The 22,304-nt window shown below is 44.2% G+C and overlaps 1 protein-coding gene across 2 annotated transcripts; it reads right to left on the bottom strand.

Moving 5' to 3' along the window:
* Positions 1 to 10: 10 nt before the first annotated feature.
* Positions 11 to 19,753, bottom strand: olfm2a (olfactomedin 2a; the record flags this gene model as incomplete). Of its 2 annotated transcripts, none has more annotated exons than XM_083977039.1 (6): positions 11 to 685; positions 2,397 to 2,503; positions 3,430 to 3,649; positions 5,412 to 5,567; positions 10,235 to 10,384; positions 19,610 to 19,753. In XM_083977039.1, the coding sequence occupies 6 exons, from the start codon at positions 19,751 to 19,753 to the stop codon at positions 11 to 13; spliced, it is 1,452 nt and encodes a 483-aa protein (XP_083833165.1). The 2 variants fall into 2 exon arrangements, with proteins under 2 accessions (XP_083833165.1, XP_083833166.1); XM_083977040.1 differs by having other exon boundaries at positions 19,616 to 19,753.
* Between the last annotated feature and the right edge of the window lie 2,551 nt (positions 19,754 to 22,304).

Below are 22,304 nucleotides of genomic sequence, written 5' to 3'. Positions count from 1 at the left end.
CTGAAGGCTCTCAGTCCCCAGAAGTCTTAATAACCTGGAACAGTGTGACATTATAGAGCACCTGGTGTCCGTTGTTCCAGGTGTACAGGACCCTCTCTCTGGGGTTGTAGTCCATCATGGAGATGTGGGAGTATTGATTGTGGAATGGGATGTCTGTGTACTCGTAACTTGATGTGTTAGTGTAGTAGGCAAAGTAGATCTTGGCACCAGCTAGGTGGGAGTTGGTGACGTAAAGTGTACCGCAGATCATGAAAGACTCTCCGGCACTGCGTTTTGGAAAACCCGTGTCCCAGGTCTGCTGCACCTCCAGACTCATGGGCTCCAGACGGCTGATGACAATGTTCCCGGCGTTGGGGATGGTGGTGTAAACGGCCCACAGGCCGTTCTCGTCTGCCATGAGGTCGATGTCGGAAGAGCCACCCCAGGAGTAGGGGAAGGTGTTGTTGTAGCCGGCCCCGCTCAGGCTGCGCTGCACCAGCACGCTTCGAGAGCGGAAGTGGTACTTGATGATGATGTTGCTCTGGTACTTGTTGTAGTACAGTGAGCCGTTGTAAACCACGTGGCCGGTGCCTGCCCAGGGGTGAGGCAGCAAGTGCTGCACGAAGTTCTGACCCTTCATGAAGTCATTCATGGTCCGGTATTCCAGGACACGACGTCCCTTGAAGTAACCATCCATGGACCACACCTGTGAAGAGGAGACAAATTAATCCCACTGGGACTGAAGGGACAAACTAAAGGAGTTAATGAGCGCATCTAAAGGTTATGGGAGAATATTACGCAATGTCTGACACACCTCGCTCACTGCAAGAACACTGAGAAATATTTCATTCTAGCCTGCAGCAATGCCCTGAGTAGAGTTAGCAGTTGTGTCTATGTGGTGAATTTCTACTTGTTTGAGTGTGTGTGCCTTCATGCAGTTGCACATACTGTATATGCAGAACTAGAGATCTGCCCTGTGTGTCTCTGTGAGTGAAGATGTTGCCTGTGCTTTGCAGTCGACCACCGCTCGTGCTCTTTGCCCTTTTCCAGTCCACATTTACAGAAAATCAATCTATTTAGCAGCTCTTGTCTTTTTCCTCAAACACTCTTAGCGGATCTCTCCACTGACATGGCCCCTCTCCGGCTGCATCTCCCGTCCCATTTCCTCAATGCCTCCATGGAAGAACGATTCAGCTTTTAATTGATTCAATTAAACTGAGGCAGGCTAAGATATTTGTTTTGCTCTTAACATATCAAGAGGAGCGTGGCTATGACGTAGCTGTCATTCCTTTGACATTCTACCCACAGCTATTTCTTTATTTTCCTGCTCTGCCTCCCTCTCAGGTGTAGAATAGGCACTTTTCTGCAATAACTGTTCCACCGAGGAGGAAGGGATGAATAGAGGGGGTGGTGAGGTACAGCATCTGAATTATGGAGAAGGGGAGATTATGGAGCATTAAGCGTTGTTTCTCCTCTGCCTGCAAAATGAGTCCCCAGAGCTGAGAAGGAGGCAGGAGCTGAGCCAGGCCAAGGCTTTCACACATTTAGACTCGTCTGTTTGGCTCCACAGTGACAATGACATTTCCCCAAATGTGATTATTGTGATTGGTGCGGTTGTTGGTATGATATTGCTGATCTGTCATGGCTATTAATGCCATTAGTGACTGGTCTAAAAAGTGTAATGTGATCTCAGCAAGTCAAGAGATTAAAGACAAAGATCAGAGCATTCAATCACAGAAACTGACCTTTTCTGTCTGTTCAGTGTTATCTATTTAGCTGTTATGATTCTGGGTGGAGATGAAAAAAGGCCAAACCCACACACCCCTTCTTGAACTTCATCAGTTTCCATTCTCTCCTACAGATGAATAAGATGTCACTCTCCCTTTCCTATCCCCTCACGTCTTTTTCACCTGTGTTCCACATCATGTTCCTGCTCCTGCAAAACACATGCTACCTCTAATCATCTGGAGCCATTACGGTATCATCTTGGTCCACTGCATCTTAGCACACTGCTGGTAATTACCTAGGTGATTTAAAAAACGTAAGGCACAACAACTCATTCATTTCTCCACTGATGATGTAGCAATTAATCAGCTGGCGCGGCCGTGACAGAGGAAGACGGGAAAGGCGATGCCATCCATCAGTGACTCAGCTTTGCATCCTCATTTCTCTTTCTGTTTGTGCTCCTGCTCTTCCAGAACTCACGAGAAGTCCTACTCAGGCAAAACAGTCAATCAGTCACCCAAGTATCATGACAGCATTGCTGTGAGGGGTATTTTTTTCTATTGAGCAGCGGATATAGCTCAGCCTATTTTTCATAATGACTTTTTATCCTCGGTGTTTGTTAGACTATAAAGTCTTTCCAGGGGATTAAAAAGGTACAAGTTGAGTATCTGTATAGAAACGGAGAGACTTACTCTGTTGTCTGAGCTGGGGATCATGGTGTCTGTCATCCAGGAACCAAACCTTGACCCTGATGCACGTACTGTGATGGGATTACTGACTCCAGTGAGCTTCCCGCAGCCTGAAGGGCAAAGAGGGGAATAAGGTTAGATGGTATATAGAAGCATGTAGAAAACCATATGCACACATTTTGCAGATGACACTTAAAAGCAGGTATACACTAGAGAAGGACTAGTTGATTGACTGAATATTGGATGGATGGAGGCAATGGCGGCTGGGAATTTGACCCCATTGTACTCTTTTCACTAGTTTTGTAGCATAACTCAGTTTGTTGACATAACAGTTAAAGGACTTGTTATAAATTTGGATTGATATTATCAGAGCTTTTGTTACCTATTTTCTATTTAGCCAAATAAGAACACTTACCACTGTACAATGGTCTTTGTTTCTGTTTTCAAATGAATTTTCAGCTGGATCTTCAATAAGTTCATTGTTGTGTTTTGGTGTTTATAAGAAGTAATTCATTTAATGAATTTATTCACTGACTGTAATTTTTTACTAATGCAAATTTAAAACAGTTTTCATTATTGCCTCAGTTTGCTTTTCTCTTTATACCAGTGATCAAGGAATGAATATATTCAAGTGAGTAGTTTATTATTTCTAATAATTACCTCACCGTGTGAAGTCACATTCTTTATGCATAATCTTAAACCCAATGGAAGACAATAACAAAACACTAATGACCTCAAGGCTAAACTCTTAAATGCAGCCTCCAGTCTGCAGTCTGTAAAATCATTAGTTTATATATTTGAGATTTTGTAAAATCATCAGTTTAAGATAACACATTACATGAGAATACGATCAATTATTCATCCATTCTTTCTAGGCCAGTTTCTCTTAATTTATGCAGGTGATTCAAACTCTTAGCAGAGTGGAAAAGTTGACCGTGTGCAACAGTTTGACCACTGATCATCCTAAATGATTAGCTATTAGTTCCCCTCTGGCAGTCAGTGCCGACCCACACGACCATTTACACATATTATATACCTAGTTTCTGCATGCAGGAGTGGAGCCTGGTCTCCAGTAGCAGAACTCTCTGGCGCAGCTCCTCGTAATCGTAGGCCCCCATCTCCTCCTGGATGGCCATCAGCACCAAGGACAGATTTCTCACCTCCTCCCGAAGACGCAGGATCATCTTGGCATCAGCCTTGTACTGTTCCAGCACTGGCAGCAGGGGGAGCAGCTGGGTCACCTTGTCTTTCAACTCCTGAGATAGTCATCACAGAGAGGGAGGACATGGAAAAGCAAAGGGGGCGGAGAGGTTTAGACCCTGAGAAAATAAAGAGCAGGTTGCTGGGGGGGTTGGGGGGTTCAACCATGCTACTACTGTGCAGGGTGATTGTGTGCAGAGGGAGTGAGCCTTTCAATCTTCAGTTGTTGCTTCTGGTTCAGAGCTCATCTCTCAGTCAGCAGCTCATACAGTAGCTGGGCGGGGGTTCATCTGTTTCTCACTTCAGCACTGGGATTTATCACAAGACTCATGGTAGAACTGCACTAAGGTATTATTTACTATGATTATCTCTTTCCCTCATATTTCAGGAAAACACACAGGAAGTTGACTTTGACTGTATCTTAGATTGCAGCCGCCTTCTCTCAATATTTATGCCCTTTCAATTGAATGTTCTCATTCGCCTGCTTGTTTTGTCTCTGTAGTGATCAAGCCTCCACCCACTTCTTTAACTCGTGTAGATTTATCTCGATTTACACTCCTTTTGCTGGACTGAAAAGCCACCACCAGTTCTGATGATACAGTTTTCACCTACAGCAAGGAAAAGAGTGCTGCCGGGACAAACTTAGTCGGTGACTCATCATATGTTTAGAAGTGCAAAGAACAATGTGTCCTCAGGTAGAAGTGCAGCAAGCAGCAGGAGAGCGGAGCTGCCTGCGTGGAAGGTAGAGGACTCAAGAGAGAAATAAGTGTATCAGTAAAGTGTGGCCGCCACAGGAGGGGCTGTTTCCTCCTTGTTAAGGTTTATCGTAAATCTGGTGATGGAGCAGCTCTCAGCCCTGTGGCGCCACATCATAAATCTCATTTTCCCCTTTTCAAGCCGTGAAAATTTGCTCTCGTTAATCTCCCACGCTCTGCCATAGGCAACTTTGAGCTGCGTGCATTCATCAGCCAACCTGCTCTGGTCAAATCCTTGCTTCGTCTTTTTTTTTTTCTTAAGATTTTTTTTTTTTCATTATTGGATTGCGGATTTGCATTCAGACAAGTCCTGGAATATAATGCTCACCATTCTGCATATTCCCACCGCCAGCTTCACTGATGAATTGGCTAATTTCATAAACATCTTCATTACCTCCATTGGGACAGTGTTCATAAAACACACTGAAAGCATAACGCAGCTACGCTCGCTCCTGAGCTGGAGCATGGCTTCAGCAGTAAAGTACAGTTTGCATTTATCAGGGCATCTTTTAATCAAACTATTTTATGGTCTATCTAATATCTGGAAGAGTTTGAGAAATATGGAGGGAGCCTGGGCCAGACAGCCCTCTGACAGGAAGACAAAAAGGCCCGCTGATAATGGCAGCTGAGTCTTAGCTTGTAGAGAGATAAGGTAGAGATAAATGTGAATATATGTGCCTGCTATCCAGAATGTTAAGTGTATAGAGTGAGGAAAGAAAGGAAGGAAGGGATGTAAGGAGAGGAATACAGAGAAAAACACTCTTCTTCTAGGTCCAAGGGTTTAATAATTCAGATGCATGTAAATTTGCTTGAATTTCCTCTCTGCGTGACTCAATGACTCAGAGACAGTTGCGGAATTGAATTTGTGTACCAGTGCTTATGTCTGCAGTCTGTCAAAAGACATACTAAATTTAATCGTCTGCGAAGAGCGATGGAGATTGCAGTGCATCTGGCAAAGTTGGCGTGCACGTGGAGAGCTGCAGCTCCACAACCAGCAGTTATCTGCATCCACTTGTTAACACAACACACGGGCAGAACTGTGCAGGAGGTGACAGACAATTACCTGAAAGCCTTTCGGATTGAGACTGCGGGGATTCTCAGAGGCCACCTTCAGCTTCCCATCCACCACTTTCATTAGACTCTCGGTGTTCCTTACATACTGTAGATCTCTGTACGTCCGCAGGTCCAGCACCTCCATTGACTGGCTGATGTTCTGAACCTGTTGAAGTCACACACACGCACACACACCCATACACACACACACACCGCCAAACCCACAGGACACACAGGTTGCATATGTTAATAATTTCTAGAGTTGATCTGAATATAAAGAGGTGGTTTTTCACCTACATTCCTCAGTAGCCATATAGATTAATTAACTTTGACTTGTACGTGTTGCTTATTGTCAAAAAAACTGGTATTGTGAATATTGCCTGGTTGATGTTCTTGTCCTCTGACATCAAACTGAATATCTTTATGAAAAAATGATCAGTAGAGTCATTGATGAAGAGCTTGGCAGTTCTGTGCTACAAAACGGGGCCAGCTCTTCAAAAGTTTCCAACTCAACCTGATGCTTTTCAGTCGCATGCTCTGACTTTAACACAGCAACCTCATGAGGAGGTCTGAATACGACTGCAGCCTCCTAGACTCTGCTTCTATGGATCTTCCACGTGTGGTCAAATGAATTAAAACAACTCTGAAATGCTCTCAGGTGTCTCTAGGTTTGTGTTTCAACAAACGGCTGGGATGGCTTGCAGCGACAGGGATAAGCAGATAAGAAGAATTAATTTTCCTGAAGACATCCATCTTTTACAGCTCCTCATATGTATATATCCCAATTCATATACACACAGGTGTGTTTTTATGAATAATCAATTCAAATTTTATTACACGGTTCACATCACATTAGCTTAAGTCAGTGTTGCTCTTTGCATTGAACTATGAAGTAAAAACTTGAGCTCCACCTTGTAGAAAGAAAAAGATGGGCAATAGGAGAGTGGCAATAAAACTTTACTGCAGTGTGTCAGAACTATACAGTATTTATAGTACATGACTGAGCTTAAAAAGGCATAACTTTAAAAAAGTCGAAAGGCATTACTTAGAAATGGAGTAAAGCATAAAATGTGTAGGCTGAGACATTTAATAAGTAATGCAGAAGAACATGTGTATTAAATCAGAGTAAATGGGCAACAAATAATGTGCAAAAGCCACAAAAAAGCAACAATGAAAGGTGAAGAGGTTGATAAAATGGCACGGATAGATTAAAAAAAAAATAGCACACCGCATTCAACACAACATTCATACATTATGCAGCAAAGGCCCAGAGTATCATTATGACAGTGTACACAAGTTAATAGATAGATATAATGTAATGCAAACATAAATCATGTGGAGGAGCACACATGCTGTCAAGTAGGTGTTTATTGAACCTCGGCTCTGTTTTGTACTATATTTAATTTTTACTAAGTACTCAGCTTGCTCACTGTTTGACAGCCCACTCTGTTGCTGCATAACCGGCCTACTGTTTCATACACCCCCTCATCTCCTGCTCGCTGCACTGAGCTGAACTGGCCAGAAATCATCTGAGCGTTGACAAATGTTGCGGGTGCTCTGGTGCATATAGGGGGCTTACATGTAGATATGCATGTCGACAACCCACACAAACATACATAAACTCCAACACAGACAGAAAATATTTATTCAGAACACACCCAGCAAAAAGCAAAAAGAGTCCCAACTCTCAAAGGTCACAGTTTGGCAATGAAGTCTGTTTTGCACCAAATGCCTTGTTTGCCTACTCTTTGACAGCCCACTCAATTACTCTGCATCCAGCCTACTGTTTTCTATACCCAACTCATCTCCCACATGCTCCATGAACTAGCCAGGGAATGCTTGATCAGAAAATATTCTCCTCTCCAATTAAAAACTTATCTGACAGATGTAGAGATAGAACAGTTGGGAGGACATGCAAACCGTCCCTCTAGCCTGCAGTCTAAACAAATGTGGTGACACCACCCTTCAAGGCTGTGGTGGTAGGAGTCCTCTAAGCTGTGGTAACTGATACAAACACACACACACTGTGCATTTCACGCTTACTTCGGGTCACATAAGATGCCCCCTCACCCTCACACTCCCCAGGACCCAATCAGTCGTGAGTGCGTTTGCCTCATGTCCAGTGTGATGACTCACCCTGTACCAAATCTTAAAGCTTGTTTGTGTGCACGCACGCACGCCTGACTGTGCCCTCCTATCTTATTTTATCCCATCTCAGCCTAGTCAGCCAGACAGAGGTCGGAGGGTGACGAGGTGTTCAAAAGTTTGTGCCGCGAGCGTTCTCACGCCACCGTCCTTCAGGGTCAGGGTCAGCTCTGCTTCTGATGCCATTTTGTTCGGCTTTGCAGAAAGCTGAATAGAACCTTTTGCACGCTACTTTACATTCTTTGAACAGAGGGCGGATTTGACATTGTTAGCGTATCCTTGGCTTTCTGTGTCAGGCAGAGCCTTTGTGGATCCGGTCTTCTCGAATAATTCCCCACATGCTCTGGGTTCAAATGAGAACGTCTTAGTTGGTGTGGTGCTATTATGTGGACACACACTCAGACTCACACGGTCTTTTAACTTGTGGCTTTCACTTGTGTGCAACTCAAATAAGGCTGACCCCAGGTGTCCTCATTAGGCTGGGCTCTGGACTATATTAGACGGGGAAGCCTTTGGCTCTGTGCATCTTCAGAAGGTAGACACAGTAACATGAACACCCACACAGTCCAATATATTTGCATACATTATAATATTCAGTTTTTGTTGAGACTGTGTCAGGGGGGTGATGATTTCTGAGGTCTTATTTATGTGTTGTGCAGCTTTATAAAGGATGATGTGTAAGACCATGCAAATAAAACTCTGTCTATATTTACACCTCTCTGATTTAACAGATAGCATACTTTGATAGCTTTGGGCAGTAGTTAGGGAGTGGTTTCTCTCTCAAGATGGCATTTATATTTAAACATTATCACTGTCAAATTTTACGGATTCTTGCTGAGATATAAACTTTTTTTCTTGCATGAAGGAGCAGATTCATCAGGTGAACCTGATATTCACCTGCATTTTACATCCACACCCACCCATGTGTTGGGCCTGCTTCTGCAAGAAAGGCTCTGTTCACCACAGAGACCTTGCAATGCCGAAAGCTCATACAATCTCTCTAGTGGAGGAGCCAATGAGAAAATATCAATGAGCAGCAAATTACATCAATAAAAATAAGTAAGCCAAAAAATGTTCATGCTGGTGGTTGTTTTTTTTTTTAATCTAGGTTTGCGTTATGACTTTACAGTATTAATTAGAACAAACACAGATATATCCTCTGCAGGTTCAAAAATGAACTATAACTGGACCGGTGTTAATATGGATGTATTAGCATGTACTGTGCTGTGCTCTATAGGCATACAGTATGGGGAATTCAGCATTGTTTTAATCTACAACACACAAACTGTCATCAAGCTGGTAACGGACTGGATGTCCTTGTACTTTTGATTCTACAGAAACAGTGTTGGAGCTATTAAAAGAAACAGTGCATCCACACAGTCATACACATATCCAGCTGAACACAGTCACTTTCTCTGAATAACTCGATCATGTTTGACTGTTTCTCCCAGAATATTCTTTCTATGTCAGAATGAGAGTATGTTTCTTTTAGAATGTGAATGTGTGTGGATTTGGTTGGCATGAATGTGTTCTTGAAATAGGCAGACAGAGGACTGTCAGGGGAGAAGGCAAACTTCACGGAGAATGAATGCAATATGTGAATCCAGGTATCCCATTGATCCATCAGGGCCTCAGAGCCTATTCAGCATCTCAATTTACCACCACTTCTCCTCACAAGACCACATCAATGTCAGCCCCTCCTGTCTTACCCACTTTCCTCTCTTTCTCAGCTCCCAGGTTTCCACTCGCTCTGTAGATCAAGCGACTCATTTGCCCATTTGTTGTTTTCGAATGCCCCCCCCCCCCCAAAAAAAAAAGAAAAGAAAAAGAAAAGCAAGCCAGCAGCTTGACAGTCTGGCTATTGAAAGCTATTCTCAGGTTTTTCTTGTTAAGTTAGGTACAACAGGTACGTAGGTATGGCACCAACACTGATGTAGTGCCTGCAAATCAATGCAGTTGCAGATCAGGAGTCAACAAGCAGCTGTGAGTGGAGGTCCTCTTCCCCCTGCTCTCTCACCCCTGATCTGTGTGTGTTTATGCACAAGACACTAGCAGGGAAATACATTTGCATACACTGCAAACAACACTCTACTCCATGCAAATACTAAATACATAGACTTATCGTCTGGCTGTGGGAGGGTTTTGTGCGTGTTGTGACATTAAACTTACTTGCTGTACATGACACAAGTATGTACACAAAATGGTGTTTACTAATATTTTTCTAGTAAATATTCAATGAAGTGTGAATGCAGCATTTAGTGTGTAACAAAGCAAACACAGCACTTGATATCTTCAGTGATTTGTGAAACGGTTCACTTTCTTAATTCTTATCTAATGGATTTATATTTATAAAAAGAAACATTAAAAGTCTAAGGCTCAATGAATCCAATTTCATGGGTAAATTCAAGACATTCCTCCTATTAAGGGGATTCATGCTCCGCTCACTTTAAGCAACTTGCTGAGAAGAGAATAGTTCAACCAATAATGACAACAGTCTTGTGAGTACCTCCGTGTGCATCTGCATGACTGATCGACTGTGAGCTAAAAGGAAGTAAAAAGAATTTTCACTTCAGCAGTCTCTATGTGAGACACCGTGCCAGACGTTGAGCTGAGTCGGCTTTGTGTTTGTGTGTCTGCGTGGGTACAACAGTCGTGTCTCAGAGTGAGTGTCTCATTGACAGCTGTCACCTTCTCCATGAGCTGGCGAAGCTGCCTGCTGCGTGGGTCGCGGTTACACATGTTCTGGGCCGGTGCGACCACGGTACAGATACACTTCCCATCTGCGTCCTGCGCCGAGCTGTAGATCTGCCAGCCCTCCTCTGGGCTCGGGTACAGCGCCTGCAGAAAACACACAGACATGTTACATCTCAGACCAAGCGGAGAGAGTGGTAGTTTCTGTCTGCTGTTGTTTATCTACGCCACTTCTAAGCAGGCTTTTCAAAATGCATGAGGGCAGACAAGATATTTTATTCTGCCACCATGTATCAACAGTAATCTGAAAAGTGTCCCACCCTATAAAACATTTCTAAACTAATACATTTATCTAACACTTGAAAGTGCAGAAGAAAATGTTTGGAGGAAAAGAGACTCCTTAATGCATTCCATATCATGATTAGTTGTGCCCATTCTGTCACCATAACTTAGTAGCAGAGTCATAATTTCTCCATGGCATCCCCTTTCTCTCTTGCAACCCTGTCAAAAGTTACTCTTCCCAAAGGCAATTAATGGCAATTGATCCCTCCGACTAATAAAAATCACTTGCTGTCTAATTTTAGTATTAACTGGGGAGCAACAGATAGAAAGAAAGATAAACCCGAGATCGACCGAGGTAGTGCTCGCAGCAGTAAAGACACCGGACGACGGAGATGAAGGATGGGGGGGGAGTCCGATAAAAGATGGAAGAGAGAGAGAGAGAGAAAGAGAGAGAGAATAAGCAGAAATGGGCACAGATTGAGATAAGACAAGAACATTAGTGGAAAATACACAAAGGGATGAAAAACGCAACAGCACGACAGAGATTGAGTTAGGGCTCTTGAGCGAAGAAAAGACAAAGACAAATGGGAGGAAAATGGGGGGAGTTCAAAGACAAGAGGAAGAAGGAGGGATCAGGCCAGGCTGCGTGAAAGCAGAGCATCTAATAAGTTTGGACGTAGAGAGGAAATGGAGCTGTTCGGGATCGATAATGCTGCCCGTGGCCAGTGGAGGAGGGGCGAGGCTGAAAGGACTCTCTTGACTAATCCAATCAAAAGTAGTGCTGTGTGTACACGCAGGCATGTGCATTGCACACACACACATGTACATGCAGTTCAGGCCAAAAGAACATAAAGGAAAGAAAGGCCTTGGCCCAGGACAGTCATTCATTTACACTGCATCTACACAGACTCAGCATAGAAGGCAAAATGTAATGAGAGACAGAGCGGCCATTTTGGTGATGAAATTAAAGACCCATCCACATAAGTGGAAGCAAAGGGCTGGAAATAAAATCTTGTGGTTCGGCTCTGTGCCACTCTCTCCTGCGTTTTTCTCGCGGCCCTGTTGTGCTGTGCTCTCGTCTCGTCTGCTTGGGTCGGTGGGATCAGATTAAAATGTCTTGGGGGACACGGGGACTGTGTGATTGGAGTGTAAAGTAGCAACCACCCTGCGAGCCAATGTGCTCACTGTCACATCTCGTCACTCCTGCCAATCCCATGGTGCTCCACCCCCCTCTCTCGCTCTCTCTCTCCCTCTTTTCCTCTTCTGCACTCGCTGTGTTTTCCTCTCTTTTACCCCCCTCACAATCACAGAATGAGATGAGTTTAAATCTGACTTTGTGGCAAATCGAATATAGCTACACGGGCAACTTATACGTTATAATGACAACCATGCCCATGGCTCATAAAATTTTAAAATTAATCTAAATTTAATTAAACCAAGTAAGAAGTAATATTCTATTCGTGTTTTCTATTCATACACTGTTACACACATGCATTAGTTACATTCCTGTATAACCGAATGTCTGCCGTGCACATGATGACTCACAGTGGACCTCACTGGCTAAATTATCTCACCGTTATTCTGGATCATTTTGAGTCAGGCTGCTGCAGTGACTTTTTCTGTCAGTCAGCACCTTTCTTATCATTCATCTTCCTGTTGGTTCTTTTTTTTTTTTTTTTTGAGGCAATCCAGCATCAGACGTCTGTACGGTAGAGAAATGACAGACACCCACGGAGGCCAGAGCTGGAGTTAAGACAAAACAAAAGAAGGAAGCCTCCACAGCGAAACCTCCTCCAGTTTCTTTCAACTGCATCTGACTCTCTGTTTGATTCTGCCATCGCCTGGAGGATGGGAGGGGGTGACTTTTTTTTCACTCTGTCTGCCTCCCTGCCTGCATCTCACTCACTGTCAAGATTTATTGTAGGACATAATGTGTGTGTGTGTGCTCATCTCTGTTAAAGCCTGTATATATCTGCTGATGTACATGCAGGACCAGCTCATATGTGTATGCTTAACATACAGTATTTACATGGGTTTAATAATGCATGCTTCATGACATGCGTTTAAAACTTCATCGACCCTCCAGAGGGCTCGTTTGAAAATCCCTGCAGCTGTAGTGCATGATTACCACAGATCTGTGTGGAGCATATGGCTGCTCCGGTGCTGTGGAGGTGTGTAGGGTAGTGGATCGTAAGGCCACAGCGGGGCCAGCTGACTTCTCATTACAGCTGATATCCTGCGGTGTTAACAGGTGGAGGTTAGCTTGTCTCAAAGTGCAGAATCCACTTAAGTTACTCACTTTGAGGGGGTGTGCAGCCTCCCGCCTTCAATAAAATTACCTTATATCCATACATGTGGGGGCAGCCTGCCTACGCACCAGATATTCGCTTATTCTTGGGAAAGATTCTTGCGAACGAATGCAGAAGTGTGCATCAATTTTTCATACTTCAGCTTGAAAGGGAGCCACAGTTGGTGTCTAACTTTTTTTTAAAACTTTATGATATATCACATAGTGGACAGTAATAAGCAATATGTTCAAATTTCAACAAAGTGATATTGGAGGCGTGCCAGCTCCTTTATCATAATTCTGTCTTTTTTTATATACTGTATATTTTAAACATGTTTTAACTCGTGCTGTGCTCCTTGTGAGCTTTTTTCCTCAAGCCGAGGAGTTTTCGCAGCAACACATCCTCTCTTCTCTTCATTAATGTTTCATAAATGCTGGGCTGAAATTAAGAGCTTATTTGAATCGGTTCCAATTTCATTACCACCCACCTATCCATCCTGCGTTAACCTCCCCATTCTCCTCACAGTGGCAGTTTAGAGAGCAGGAAGGGGGGAGGTAATTCTTAAATGTAAATTGGCTTTGTCCCTATATGCATGCAGGGAGATCTGTTCTTATCACTCAGGGGGCAAGTGTGCGTGTGTGTGTGTGTTTTCGAATATTGGCTTATTTATGTAAAAAGATTAAGTCCTCTCTCTGCAGTGATGAATAGGTCATTGACATTGGCTCATTGAACATGGTGTTGAAACCATGCAGCCGATCAGATATCTCATTAGTGTAGGAAAAACAGCTTCCCCAATATCTAATGTTATCCAGAATTATATTCAGATTATGCAGAGGGGAATAGAGAGTGTAGTATCTTTGCATACTGCAGGTAGGTCAGGCCTCAGAGTGTTGCCTTTGAGTACTTTTGACATCATTACCTGTGCTATCATCATCATCATGCTATCAGTGACGGCTAGCTGGGAGCACATCAGGTCTCAGGGATTATCCTCTCCTCCCAGACACAGGCGACAGTGGTTTCAGGAGAGAGGAGGTGTTCTCTTCGCGGCCCCAGAAATTCATCCATTAGATGTGTGGGATGAAAGAGAATGCGTAAGTGCCAGATTTGTAGCTGTCGCAGTCATGGCTGCCATGCAAAAGCCCATTAAGGAAGAAGACAGCAGCAATGAAAACAACAGGAAACCACAGAGAGATGAAAAATCAATTGGGCTTGTTCGCGAAAGCGAAAATGACTCTTTAAGGTTTCTGCTGTGCCCTTTTTTCATAACCTCTGGGTTCCCTCTGTTTCCATGACATCACATCTGACAGCCCCACTGTCATCCTCTGCTGGCATGTCGTTGTCCCCCCACCCCCCGGCCCCCATCACCTTCCCAGTAGAAAACTGATTAAAGTGGGAGTTACTGATGCACTGATGGGCAAAAAAGAAAGAGTTGTGGTTTTAGAAAGGGCTGACAGGGAGGAGAGAGATGGCTCTAATTTCCTCTAGCTTGGTTCAAACGCAGCCCAGATACAATGCTGAATGACAACTTCAGTTGAATGTCTGCTGAGAAAGGGGAAGAAGAGACGAGATAAGAGGGAGCAGCCATTACTAAGCTAAAAAAGTGGGAATCAAATGCTAACCCGACATTTCTTTACTCTTCACTTAGGGCAGACAAGAGATTCCCCCAAATACATCATCAGCATCAGTCACTCACAAGTTTAAAAGCAACCATAATGAAAACTAACCAGCTCGTGCCATCACCAAAATGCAAAATGATCCTCTTTGATGCAAAGCAGCTCAGCCCCATTGTGTTGTTAATGTCTCAAGTTCAGAGGGATTATCCAATTTGAGACATTTGAGCTGGTGGTATCACTGTCAAGAGTTGCAGGATGGACTTCCTCTGGCGTTTCATTAGCCCGACCCTGGAGCGGGCTGCTGTAAAGCCAGTGCTAAATGAGATCATAAATCTACAGCTCCCTGCTTTATGAGCATGACGGGAAGTATATTATAACTTTCATAAGCAGCAGGCCGACGGGGGGCAAACAGGCAGAATTGGGCTCGAGTCCCAAGATGAGGGAGCGATCTGACCGCTACTTTGTCACATCTGAGAAACGGCCGCACTACAGAGGATGGACAGGGCTAGAGCAGGGCTCGGATGAAGTTGTATACAGTATACAGGAAAAGGAAAGAAGGCATCAAGGTAAAACAGTCTGGGAGTCACAATAACAAGCTAAGAGGCACTGTGTATGTAATCCATCTCTTTTTCTGTTTCCATCCTGCAGTGCCAACTTTGTTTATCCACATTGTACAGCTTCACTTTCTTGTACTCTCCCTCTCTCCAGAGTGGTGCTTTATGTCTGCCAATAACTCTCTGAATGTTTGTCCCCAGCAAAGTAGAAACATCTGTCCCTGCCACACCGAGCTCTCTTCTATCTCTGCTACGGCCAAAGAATCAGATCTCATTTTTTTCATATTTGCTGGATATCTCTGTAATTGGCCACACGCAGATAAACATGCAAATACACACCCGCGGTCTTGAAATGAGCAATCAGTCAACCCTCAATGCACAGGCCAGCTGCTGGCCTTTAAAATACAACTCGATGAAGACTCCAAGTGAAGTCCCTGGTCTCGCCTGCTCCCGAGGAAAACCGATTACCACAATCAGCGCAGCATGGTTGCCAGTCAATAATATGACTCATAAACTCATCATGCCTCTCTCCCTGCTGCCTCCTTCCTCCTCCCTGCTGCCTCTCACTCGCTCCCACTCCATCACTCCCATGACTGCCACTCCTCCTGCGTGGTGTCCTGCTCACTTTCCATCTGCGGCTCGCACTCATTCCAAGCCGGATCACACTTGAGTGACAGTGGGGGTGGGCAGATGTGTCAAGTGTTTTTTTATTTTTTTCAATTGGGGGCGTTCAGCAGGAGAACTCTTGGGAGAAGTGAGACACTCACCAGTGCTCAAAACTTACAAGTGAGAAGCCACAGCTTTATCTTTTTTTTTTCTTTTCTTTTTCTTTGGAGCAGGCTGCCAGCACCATTGCCAGGTGCCCCTGGTGAAAAGCATTTGGTTTCCACTCTGCTGTTAGACGGGTACAAAATAGCTCTATCACGGCTGGTGCTAAATAGAGGAGGCAGGCGAGAGTGGCAGGGCGGCTAGTGTGAGAAAACACTGTATAAACTGTTAGAACACAGTCATTGCTACAGTGGAGGAAAATATGGATTGCATAAGCGTGTGAACTGTGAGATCATCAAACTGGCAAATCAACCATGTCAAAAGCCTGATTACTTGTACAACTTTAGAGCTTACGATCAATACCGCTTGGTACACAGGCTGTCACACAATTAGTTAATGTATCAAAACAATTTACAGTTATATTACAAGACTGGTTTTCTCTGAGACTCTGTCACATTGACCCAGGCAGCAGAGGACACCTGTCAGGATCTGAACTCGAATAAATTTTGGTCGAAGGCAGCATAATAAACATAAAAGCAAAGTGCTCAAATAAAAATTCTGCAGCAGTGTTTAATCTTTAATCCATAGCCAAGAATCAATCTTTACAATATGCTTTATGGGATTGCACAGTGGATGCGATAAAGTTTACAGTCTCGCATCCTGACAGACAGAGCCTGGGTGACCCCAATCACATCCTGAGCCCCGACTCTTTGTGCGCTGCCATTTGTTGTTCCATGCTGCCTTTTGATGGTGAGAATGTTTTTCTCACTCTTCTGCCGCACAGCTTTCTTATTTTAGATATCAAAGGGAGAGTCACCACACACACACACATATATATATATATATTTATACACACACACGCACTTGTGTTCTGTCTTTCTATTCGGAATTACAAGTATATACACTGGTTAGGGTTTGTGATTCATGATAATCCTTCTCCTAAACACTGTGTCCACTGAATGTGTAATCCAGACTGAGAGTGTCAGTGGGCAGGTGCTGTGGTTAAGTGGTTTATGTCTTATTACTGTAAAGCAGGGGACTTCCCACTTTGACTCAGCAGGCCTCAGTTCTTGGACCACTCTATGTTTCTTGTTCAGTTTAGCAGGGTGACCACAGCGCCCTAAATTACATTACAGAAATTCAACAACTGATGGCTGAGGATTTCATCTTCCAAGATAATACATGGCTGCTTCTGCTTTAAGATCACTAAAATCAGACTGTGTGTCCTCGTCCTTACCAGTGTGAAATGCTGTGAGAGGTGTATAACTGTGATTTGCAACAATTATTTCAGAACACAGGACAATGGTTATTGATTTAAAGCTACAAATAAACTGTTATAGCCCTGCCATTTGCACTACCTTATTATCTAGATTGTATTTAAAATAGCACATAATATTTCAGCACTTTTAAATCGTTATACTTCTTCACAGCCCCTAAGGTCGTCCATGGTGTATCTATACCTGTGCAGCAACCTGAAGACTTTTTGACAAATAATACAGATTTTTAGATTAATGATTGTTTTCTTATTTTACAAGTGTGTGTCTGAGTGTGAGTGTGTGTGTAACCTAGCAGCTTTGCAGCTTATCTTTGCTTGACCATATTGTATAGCCACGCCGGTTGCTGTGTTAAGGTTGCAGGGCCTCTTCCGCTCATTAAGAAACATGGTTTTGCACTATCCAGATGTGTACAAGCATCGAGGCAGTGTTGTGCACAGTGCCATCGCAGCAAAGCCCATAAAAACTCAGTCAGCTGTGTTCTTGGATCAGCTGGTACAGAGAGAGACAGGCACAGAAAGCAATTGAAGCAGACTGCTCTGAGCTGAGCTCTGAGCTGGGAGAATATGGGACGCAGCAGCATGCATGGGTGCCAGAGTGGGGAGCAGCCATGCTATGGCCACTGGCACACTAGCACCCGAGTGTCACAAGACCGTAGCTAGATTGTCTTTGATTAGAGCTCTAAACATTGTGTGAGTCATGACTGCTTGTGAGATCATCACAGGCAAATGTCTCATTAATAGTGATGGGACTTTGAGGCGAGGTTTTACATTAAAGTTTTATCCGCTGTCATTGTTTATGAGGGAAGATTATTCCCGTCTCAAAGCGAAGGCATTCCCCATCACAACAGACTGCTATACTGTAATAATTCTTGGCACCATCAAACTGGCTCATCAGTTTTGATGAAACTTTGATGAAATGAATTTCAGTGGCAGCATTTTTCCTTCATTGGATGTAAATGAAAGATGTCACAAAGAATATATCGGATATTATATTATATCCAGTGATTTGAAATGCAAATGATAAACCTTTCAGTCACTACATCTTGATTAGAGAGATACAGGAAACGGTAAAAGGAACACAATAATTTTAGTCCCCTTGACCGTAAGCATAACAGGCAGGTACACTATGGGATATGAATGAATGGCTTATTCATGTAGTAGACTATACCCCCCAGGAAAAGGTGGGCGTTCAATAGGATTATAGAGTTTAGTGGTGTAAATAATTCAAATACTGTATGCCTCATTCCCGGACATTGTTACATAGATTAGATTATGATTTTACTTTGAACTTCATGTACTTGGGTTTCCCTGCTGGCATTTGTACAAGTTGTAGGAAAGATTTAAAAAAAGAAAAGAAAAAAAAAACAATTTGGGGGCCAAATGCTTTTAGCTACATGTCTGACATTTTCACAAAGGTAACACTCTGCTCGGACACCTTTTTCTCCAAAGGGAAAAAAAACATTGCCTCACTGCAACATAAAGTAGTGGATTGACGTTTTAACGAAGCGTTATAAATTATAAAACCCTTCCTCAAACAGATGGACCTTCACCCCCGAGACAGGAATGCCTAAACATGCTCCGAGTACATATTTAAACACGCACGTAATGCACCAACACGCATGCACACAAAAACACACATCCAGATGGTCGCAGGTCTCTTGGGACACCCAATTTCATCCAATCATTTCAGCAGACCAGGGCATTTGCTTAATGGGGAAGGTGCCATAAAACCACACTCAGGACAGAGGCAGAGGCGATCATTAACCACTGATGAGCCTGAAATGTCAAATTCATTCTTGTGTCTGATATTTCTCAGTCTGTCTATCGTCCCATTAGTGCACCGGAACAGATGGACGGATGCCACACAAAACTTTTCTATTTGTGTCCAAAAAAGTTTTTGAATATGAAGCCTTCAAAAACTGGACCAACAAAAAGAGGAGGACTGAGTTGAATTAGAGGCAAAACGGAGAAAAGGAAAATGTGTCACGCTCCAAACTCTAACATTGTCTCAACCTCTCCGTCTTCCCCATCACCTCTGTATCTGAGCACCATCTTTCCCAACCCTGGAGGTGACTGACAGATGGGATCAGCCTGAGCATCAATCAGAACGACTCTCTACCTCCCGTCACCCTGGCAAAAAACATATGATTTACCACGGCCATCCACACTGCGTCCTCTCACCATCACTCACAAGCACCACAATTCAGCATCATTATACTTAATGTGGCTCTCACACCAACATATGCATCATTCGCGCTTGGTTGAGTCATTGCTCTCACATGCATGTCTACCTCCATCATTTCTCTCTTATTAATACAACACATCTCTTGAGACAGACTCTCACAGTCCCACTCCCAGCTGTAAACCCCTCTGAAGCCCCTCTGCTGTTCCTGTCGTTAAACATACATGTACACACATTAACTCACGTCACACTCTTCCTATGTCTTCACTTTCCCCCTCTGTCTTCTGCTGTGTCACTATCTTTCATCTGTCACATCCTCTTTTCCTTTCATACGTTCACAACGACAGCATGCACGAACAAGTAGAGTGCACAGACACTTGAAAAAAAAATCAGAGGAAGTCATACGCACGCTGACAATCCTCTCCGAGGTGCCCCCTCTGGAGACGGTGGTCCCGTTGAGTCCCACCAGAGAGGGCAGAGTCTGAGACATCCAGTTGGTCACCATGGCCATGGTGCTGAGCACCGCCCCAATCTTTAGCATAGGAACGCTCATGTTTGCTTCCTGTGGGGCCCCGGCGCAAACGGCCCTACAGCCAGCCCTGCCCTGCCCTGCCCTGCCCTGGACCTCGGCTCCGGTCAAGCCCACTCTGCTCCAGACAGCCTGAGCAGGGAACCAGGCAGTCAGTCTGTGCCGCGGTCCGAGTACGGCAGCTCCCAGAGCTGGTAAAGCACAGTTACCAGACTCACACACCACTGGCTCAGTCAAAGGGACAGCCAGAGACCGGTTAGAGGAGAGCAGCGCACATCCAACAGCATCACGCTGGAATCTTCCCTCTCAGAGTGACTGCCTCAGCCTCACCCCCTCCCTCCCTACCTCCCTCTCTCTCTCTCTCTCTTTCTCCATCTCTCTCACTTCCTCACTCTCCCCTTATCTCTCCCCTTCTCTCTCTCGCCCCCTCTCTTACCCCACCCCCCCCTCTCTCTCTTCCTCAAGATGCAGAGCTGCGCATTGGCTGGCTCCGTGTCTCATCCCCTCCCAATCAGCCTCTGCTCTGTTCTTGCCAGTCCTGTTTTGAATGCACGTATCCATTCTTTGCCTTCCCTCTGTCTTCCTTTGACATTTGGCTTTTCCTATATGACTCAAATATTGGTGTGGGCAAACACGTTTCCAAGGCGTGCAGATCACAGAGGAGCTCATAGCTGCGTGCCGGTCTGTGCTCTGTTGTTATGTGACATGAGTGTGTGTGTGTGTACCCAGAGCAGCCAGGGCACAGTAGACTTTGTCCTGCAGTCTCATCACATTGTCTGCACTGGGTGGAGGGCTAAAGATGTAGAACAGTGGGTAGATAGATTAGTGGTTGGCTGGCTGCTCAAGAGGGGAGACAGACAGGTGGTTCAGGGAGGTATTAATGTGGGAGAGAGCGAGGAGCTGTTTCTCATGACAGCTCATCTGTCATTCCGTATCCTAAATCAGCCTGTTGCTTACACTTGTACAGTGTTTTACCAACTCCTTTCTGCCCGAGGCATAACCATAACACCAATATTTAGTAACTACGCCTTCTTGACACTCACCATGTAAAATGGTGCTGTAGCTCTCGAGTGCACATTTGGACGACTTGATATACACTGAAAGGTGGAATTGTGCCTCAAGCAATAAATAAAGCTCAGATTTGCCTTTACTTGGCTGCTACGCCACGCTCTCCTTAAGTAAGAGGGATTACATAATATTATTTTACAAGTGGTATATTTTTACTGCTGTAATCCAAAATATTTTAGCTTTCAGCACACAGCAGGTAAGCCAGTGTCAGATATCATACCAATCATTCTGCTGCCTATATTGGTATCATTTCACTCCAGGGACTGTGCCTTAATCCTGATTTCATCTTATTTCATGACAGACTTTAGACGTGTTCTGAAATTTAGATCGACCCTTATGATGTGGTGGGCAAAGTGTTTTATTTTTCTCTGAATCATAGCTGTGTGAATTTTGTTGCTCACCTCTACAGCAACGGACCAGATGGAATGATGCATGAAAGGGGATGGGGATAGGAGGGTGTCTCAAATTTCTCCTTGAAGCTTGAAGCCTTTCCCCATAACAATTTCCGGCAAGACAGCGGGCCCACTGGCAGTGTCATTTTATGCCCTAAACAGCCATGCATAATGATGACAGAATGGCCTGCTCAGACAAAACGGCCAGGTCATCTTCCTTCCTTCCTTGCTTCCTGGGTCTGCTGACTTATTCATTTTGTCAGCCATGGATGTGCTCCCCTCCCCACCCAGTCACATTGGGTGAGTGATATGGGCTCCTCTGTGTGGGGCGCACTGTGAAATGATATGAGAGGAGACAGCTTTTTGAGCCGCGTCCAAAAAAATGTCAGCCCTCCTCAGCTCACCTGCCGGGTTCTCACATCAGTCTTGGCCTCTGTGGGCTCCTCCATTTCTGCAGCAACACTGCCCCCATGTGGTTATCAGAGGAACTGCGCCCTCAATGCGCACACACCGGAGAGTGAGAGACTGTCATAATTGCCGTGCAAGACTGAACCTGGTGACAGGTAGTTGTCACTGTATTGGAATGTGTCAAGGAGATGTAAGAAGGCAAGTGACAGCACTACATACACACCGCTCAATGCCCTTCAGAGCATTTAGAGAAGAGAGGGGGAAAAAAGGCTTCTTTAAAAAGTGTATCTGTGAACACATTAACACACTGCTGCTCCTCTCTTAGGCCAAAGTCCAGGGGCAGACTAGAAATAGACCAATGTCAAGTGTACATATAATTGACATTATCTGATTTCATTTGAATTGGTGTTCATCTACAGTAAAAAGCTTAGATATAGATATGAATGTTACTGTGTACGTATAATGGCATTATCTTAATGCATCTACGTAATGTTCAAGTTGTTGCTTATAAACTCCAGCTGCAGGTGAGGATGGAAGGCTGTATTTTTAATGTGGCTGCTATACAGCATATTCCCTGCACCAGTGTGCAGTTTTCCTCATGTCCACATGGTGGCAGCAAAGATTTAAACATGAACATCCTTTACCCATGTATCTATACCCCAAGAAAGCCTGGCACAGCAGCAGGAAGGTTAGGTAAAAAAGTAAAG

This window comes from Trachurus trachurus (genome assembly GCF_905171665.1).
Source record: "Trachurus trachurus genome assembly, chromosome: 8".
NCBI classification, from domain to species: Eukaryota; Metazoa; Chordata; class Actinopteri; order Carangiformes; family Carangidae; genus Trachurus; species Trachurus trachurus.
This window is presented reverse-complemented; position numbering and strand designations above follow the sequence as displayed.